General features: G+C 41.2%; 1 protein-coding gene across 1 annotated transcript in view; it reads right to left on the minus strand.

Annotated features, from left to right (window-relative positions):
- Positions 1-4195: 4195 nt before the first annotated feature.
- The window catches only part of LOC117954613 (cytochrome P450 7A1), a 7595-nt gene continuing 4537 nt past the window's right edge, over positions 4196-7253 (minus strand). The window contains exons 7-8 of the mRNA XM_034888554.1: positions 6169-6347; positions 4196-5970 (exon numbers count right to left, since the gene is read on the minus strand). Of these exons, the coding sequence (XP_034744445.1) occupies positions 5668-5970; positions 6169-6347 (482 nt within the window). The 3' untranslated portion in view covers positions 4196-5667. The remainder of the gene's footprint in view (positions 5971-6168; positions 6348-7253) is intronic.

Below are 7253 nucleotides of genomic sequence, written 5' to 3' on the forward strand. Positions count from 1 at the left end.
CAGGTCATCCAGATGAGTGAAGGGGAGCATTCACTGCCACATGTCCTCTGTCTCATATGCAAACACATGCACATGACAGGTGGAATGAGACAAAAGTTAAATGCGTCCCACTATTGATAGGAAACCTCTTATCCCACTGACACGTTGACTTTAATGACTAAATAACATGTTTTCAATACACAACTGATATTTATTTATTAAGATAAAGTTCTTCCATGAACACTATCAGTCTGCTGGACTGACACATGTACAGTATTTACCATTTTTAGAGGAGTCAGGTGTTGATTACATAACAAATTAATACAGGAAAGAAAGGAAAGTGATTCATGAAGTCATGCTATGGTTTTAATTTTAGCATCCTCTCACATGACATATACACAGCTTAAGTGTAGTCACATCTAAAATCTATTTAAAGTGCTCATATTATGCTTTTTGGCTTTTTCCCTTACCTTTATTATGTCGTATATCCTTTTTGTGCACGTAATAGGTTTGCAAAGTGAAAAAGCCCAAAGTCCCCTGAATGGACACATGCATGTGGACTGAACTTGAACTAAATGACATGAACATGATATGACTGAATTAAAAATATAAAGCCTATGTTTGAATGTTTGAATATTTTGAACATTGTTATGAACTAAGATAAGCTACTATGATCTGGATTTGAATGTAGGTAGGTTTAATTAGGCCAAATATGGATTCAATAAATTGCAGCAACAATGCCATCTTCTGCTGCGACGTAGAATTACGTACAGGTGCATTAGTATTAATAGGCTAATCCAATACATTGCAAGCCACACTCGTAAACCCTGAGATGTTCCAGTGAATTCTAAAGGGCCGTTGGAAGGTTATGAATCGTTAACCTACTACACATGCCTTATTAATTTCATCTCGTCTTGCAACATAGCCTACGTTGGAGGAACATATGGAATGCTAATCGGATGACTGAGGTATGATTCCCACTACCGTCACATGTGGAGCAGGTGTGTCAGGCTTAATATAGCTGTATGAAAAGATCTAGTTTATTCTTCTGTAAGTGTTGCATCAAGGCTATTTTACAACAATTCAGACATGTGGCAACAAGGTTTAAGCAGTAGCCAAATATAGAACTCAGTTGAATCAGAGTGCTATTCTCATCTAGAGATTCGGTGTGTCCCCTTTTGTTCGTCTAGCAGTCACACATCTAGGTAGCAATGTGTCCTGGGCGGAGGAAACAGGGATCCGGCTCAGTCTGGCCTTAATTTCCACCGGTTGCAGAACAGCAGCGGATCCGCTCCGGAGCAGCGGCGGAGTCGTTAGGTTTCCATTAAAGTCAAAAAACAGCTCAGAGTTGTTTCCCCTCTACTCTTCTGGATGGAAACAAACTGTTGTTGGTTTTGTGGTTCTAGTCCTACGCCCTAGTCTGGGTCCTCATGACTTCAGCTGTCAGACACGGCCGCAGCCGTTCCACAAGAAATCCAGACCTGGCGGGTATTGACCAACGGCCGAGAACGGAGCCGACACACAGCGGAGCCGATACGCAGCCGTTCTGAACCGGTAGAAATTGGAAACCGCTACGGCGTGCAGAACGGCCGGAGAACTGTGTGACAATAAAACAACGTGCTGAAGAGACCGAGAGCCTGGGCGTTCAGCTACCATGGATGTGTGTACGATTCAATTCATCATTTGCATCTAGGTGTACAGCAATCAGTTTTGGACGGATCATCACTTTTTGGTACGACACAGGTAGCCCACTGCGAAGACACGCTTGCTTTCCATGGTAGCAACCAATGAGCTGTCTGGGAATGCAACAACTCCCCATCCCACTTCTGTACGGAATACGTGGGAGACACACACACACCCACACACACACACACACACACACACACACACACACACACACACACACACACACACACACACACACACACACAGAGAGGTTCCTTGATGATTTATAGTTCAATGAACTGTGGTGAACTGCATGCACACAAGCAACTGATATCATAATGTTTGGACACAGGTGAACAAACATTTTAAATCACTTCTGGTACTTACATTTTTAGTAATACTGCTAATAATAATATTGAAAAATGTTCAATACAGAACCTATAGCAATAAAATAGATGGTGTAAAACATTTCAATCGGTATGGATTTATTTGGTATACAGTAAGTGACAAATGACTAAACTGAAAGCAGGGATGTAGTAGATCCATTATGCATAATTAGAAGTAACAAATAAAGGGAAAATGTCAACGTGATGAGTGTTTCACTTCTGGGATTGTTCCTTTGGTGCCGGGATTTTTCCGCCAGATGTCCCTCATTTTGGCCGGATGATCGTTACCTTCTGCCTTCTTTATGTTAGCGTTCTAAACTCTGGTGGGTTGCTGAGGACTATGGTTGACTGCTCCTTAGATCTCTGCAGGGTAAATCCAGACAGCTAGCTAGACCATCTGTCCAATCTGAGTTTTCATTTGCACGATTAAAACAACCTTTGAACGTTCACTTCCCGAGACTATTTAGGAGAAGCACCGTTGCACCGTCCGGCTCTTATCACCACCCAAGACTATTGTGATTGGTTTAAAGAAATGCCATGAACCAGAGCAGGCTTTTCTCCCATTCCAGAATGCTGTGTGGACTAGTCAGACCCTCCTTGGCAGCGCTCTGGAAGAAGGTCTGGCATTGAGAGACCAGGTGGAGCGGGACAGGATGCTCTGGTACTGTTTACCAGACGGCAGTAGACTGAACACTATGTGCCGGGGGTGATTTGAGTTCCTGATAAACCTGTTGTACGACTTTACTTTTATTATTCATATCACAAATTTCCACGTGGTTCACCCTAACCTACACCATAACTGCTAGATGTTATAGCAGCCTAGCCTCAAACCTAACCTTAACCTAACCCTAACCGTAACATTAAACCTAAAACCAAGTGAAACAAATGATCAGAGCTTTTCAGTCTGCATGAGACCCACCACAATGTGACATAACATCCTCCACAGTGTAACGAATACCATGCACACACACGTGTCTGAGGAGCTGGCCTTGACTTGACTTAACTGTGTGTTTGTTATCAGCACCTGTGCCTTGTTGTGGTGCATTAATCGGCGTTCTTCATGTCCACGCTGGAGTCTTGACTGCAGAGGTAACTCCAGGCTAACGGGGTTATTATAGGACACATATAAACCACAATTAGTTCAGCTCTAATTGCCTGATGCTGGTTTAATATTGAAACTAGCCTTTAACCTATTAAATAGTAGAAAAAAATGTGTCAAACCCGTCACTCTATAGTAGTAAGGTGGCACTATATATATATGTATATATATATGTATATATGCATGCATCTGATTTCCCTGGACATGCCTTTTTTCCCCCAAGGATCATTACTCAATATTTTTGGCTTGACCTGATATAGGGTGCTGTGACAAAGCTTGGCAAGGGCACCATTGCTGCATGCGGGGACCAAGCACAGCCCAACTGATTCTAATTACGCAATGTGGATGTGACAAGTTTTTTTTTTCCCGTTTAGACTTGTGTAATAGAGGGGAGCAGGTGACTAGTTCATAAAGAGTTGCAGGTACACTTGAGAGGGCCTTTATCAGACACCAAGCAGGGGACGTCTTTGAATCTGCCCGCATCAAGTACATGATCATCTGCAGGTTAGCTGCCCAGTAATAAAATAAGAAGTTGGGTGAAGCCATCCCTCCATCTTTTTGGATTTTTAGTCTTACGTAGCCTTGGGACCTTTTTGTTCCAATTAAACTGTGATATTGCCAATTCTAAGCAGTGGAAGACCTCTTCGACTTGGAGGAGTGCCTAGCCTTTTACACATTTTATGGTGTCATGCAGTGTGGGACTCACACTGGTCTGGTCTTGGTAATGACTTGGTCTCAACCCCTCAAAGTCTTGGTCTTGTCTCTGTATCGATACACTCTGGTCTTGGTAACAACACTGGAATAATCCTTAGGTTTGAGACACGATACCTACTGTACTCTAAGCACTGAACGCTGTTAAAAAATAATACTTTTAAACCGTTACTATGACAAACTAAATACATTTACTCAAGTTCTGTTCATAGTTCAGAGAGATTTATTGTCCCTCAAGGGGAAATGTGATTTTCAGTTGGCAGTACAAAAGACAAAAAAACAATAAAAACAATAAAAAAAGCTGACAAGGCATGAAACATTGGCAGCGCACAGCCAACTGATTAATTATGAGCAATAGCTTGAAGTGGACAGTGTCAAATTAAGAATGTTGAGTGTCAAAAAAAACAAGTAGTGATCGTACTGAAACCTTTAGCTTTTATCTGTTACCTACAGTATTATGTGACACATATATGATATATAAATTATAGATGTGTATTTAATGTATATGTCTAGACAGAGAGAGGTAGAGAGAAGAGAGAGAAAACGTTTCTGCTGCATTTGCAGTTTAACAGGTAGAGACATGAAGACATGGCACACAGACAAGTGTACAAATGTATTGATTTATTATCTGTTACAGTGTGTACAGTGTGTACACATCAACACATGCATGTGTGTTGCACTTTTGCTGGGTGAAAAACCCTCAGATTGTCAGTGAATGAACGTAAAACAGCCGTGCATGTAACCAATGGTGTTCTGACCTGGCTTCTTCACATCACTTTACCCTACTCACAGAACATGAAAACTGACAATGTGGCAATTAAACATCCATTCATCTTGATGTGCACTTTAGTTTTTAATGTGATAACAGTAATATCAATAACTGAATTAACTTCCTTCTCATTGAAATGAGACTATGGCTGAACCTGAAAATTGCAAATACTTCTTGATGTTGATCTTCTGTCAGCTGTATTTATTTTCATGTGTAATTATTATGTATTTCACAGTATGTAATAGTCATTAGAGCGGTTTGAAAACTGGACACACCTGTTACTCACAAACACCTTCATTAGACAAACCGTACAGTCATCTATGTATCAGAAATGTCACACTGCCTTAGTTAACAACTATATTTCTCATTAAGTATCTGTTTTGTGCACACTGTCCTGTCCCTCTTGACTTTGGCTCTTTGTTGTCACTTTTAAGCAGACTTACTTGCTGAACTGCTTGAGAAATGCAGCATTCAAATGTACTCAACACTCAGAACACAACTTATGGCATAGTCTTCACTGTGATTGATAAAGACTATCACAGTGAAGACTTAAATAGGTTTTCTTATCTTATCTTAACATTCTCAAGCAGATTGATTTAAGGAGTGTACTATGTATAGCCATGATACAGTCGTGTGGCATAGTGGAATCCATTCAAAACAACGACTATATGACTCTGTACAGTACAAAAAAAACTATTTGCAGTAATTCTGAAGATTTGGGGTAAATGGGCCAAACATGCAAAAACAAAACATGTATTTTATAAAACCATATGGCTCTGGGTCTGTCCACAGGAATTGGATATACTACTCAGCACTTTTACTCTGAGATGCCAGATGTCTGGGCCAACAAAGACAGGAAGTGTTTACGACAACACTATCAGATACGCTAAAGGTTTGTAAGTACAGAATACATGTTCATCAGCAGCAAATTACAGCAACAAGAAAATACATAACTCAATCTATTCACATACAGTATACTGCAAGGCATCTTCATTAACACTGTAAAATATATACACTATGTACAATATGTACTTCAATCATTCTGTCTGACAAAGTGCTCAGTAGTTCGATTTTAGTTTGTACTTGAAGTCCACATCATAAGTGGGCTGGAGGATTCCCAGACCGGCACGGGATTGGTCGAGAGGTGGGGCTTTGATAGCAGGGTCCAATAGTTCCATTTCAAAATAGGACAGTACTAGAGTCAGAAACTGCTTGATCTCATACATGGCAAAAAATCTGCCGGGGCATTTGGTGACGCCAGAGCCGAAGGGCATGTTAAAGTAACGCAGCCGCCGGCCGCTGCGATAGAAGGTGGATTTCTCCCGACCCTTGTCATCCAGGAAACGGTCAAACTTGTACTCCTGGGGGGTGAAGAGGAGAGAGGGAGAGAGGAGGATGAGTTTTCAGTAGTGGAAACACAAAGTTAAGGGATTAAGGAGTTTTCTCACTAAGTAGCAGGGTTCCTACCATCGCTAAACAGTTTTTAAGGGATTTAAAAGTGCAAAAAAAACAAATGGATGTACTGTAACCCTTGAATTGAAGTGACATAGGGCTCTTACATAAGGATCCTCAAAGATTTCTGGATCATAGTGCAGCATGGGTGGATACAGGGCAATGACATCGTCCTTCCTAATACGGTATGCTTCATTGTTGTCCATGTGAAGCAGGAAGTCCTCCTTGGCAACACGTACATTCATGGAAGCACTGGAAAGACGCATGGCTTCTTTTATGATGCTGTCTATAGACAGAAAGACAGAAAGTACGAAGTTAGGTACGTAACTCACCTTTACATCTTTTTTTTTATGTGAGTTTGTTATGTTTTTTTCTTTTCTTGAATGTGTCATGAAATGTTTTCATATTGTCATATTTAATGTTTTTTTTGGACCTCAGGAAGACTAGCTGGTTGTCTGGGGATCCTTATAATGAAACAAAGAACTAATGACATTTCTTTAATGCATTTAAAGCATTACTATGTAACTTTTCTCATTGGAACTACAGGTCGCGCGGCTATCGTGGAACAACAGCAGTGCGAGCTGTTACAATGAGACAACCTGTAGGGGGACCGAAGAGGCAAAAGTTACATAGTGTTGCTTTAAAGGTCCCATGGCACATCATGAGGTTTTTTAACATTAATATGAGTTCCCACCGGCCTGACTATGGTCCCCCAGTCGCTAGAAATGGTGATAGGTATAAATAGAGCCCTTGGTATCTTGCTCTGCTTTTGAGAAAATTAAAGCTCAGATGGGCCGATCTGGAATCTTGACCCTTATGAGGTCATAAGGGTCAAGGTTACCTTCCTTTTCTCTGCTTTGTCCACCCAGAGAATTTGGCCCACCCATGAGAGAGAGTTATCATGGCTTTCAAACGAGCAAAGTGGCAGTTAGTAAAGACCCCAACCCCAGGCTCCACCTTGCACCCCCCCCCCCTCATCTCTTCTCCTCAAAAACTAAAGATCTTACTCATACTGGCACACACTAAGGAAAGCTCGTTGTGGGACTGGCTCTAGTGGCTGTAATTTTGCACCAAGGATGAATTTTGGAAAGAAACTTCAGATACAGCAGTAGGAGACCACTAAGGTCTATATAAAAGAGACTTCAGATACAGTATTAGGGGACCACTAAGGTCTATATAAAAGGGACTTCAG

The sequence above is a fragment of the Etheostoma cragini genome, chromosome 12 (genome assembly GCF_013103735.1).
Source record: "Etheostoma cragini isolate CJK2018 chromosome 12, CSU_Ecrag_1.0, whole genome shotgun sequence".
In the NCBI taxonomy this organism is placed as follows: domain Eukaryota; kingdom Metazoa; phylum Chordata; class Actinopteri; order Perciformes; family Percidae; genus Etheostoma; species Etheostoma cragini.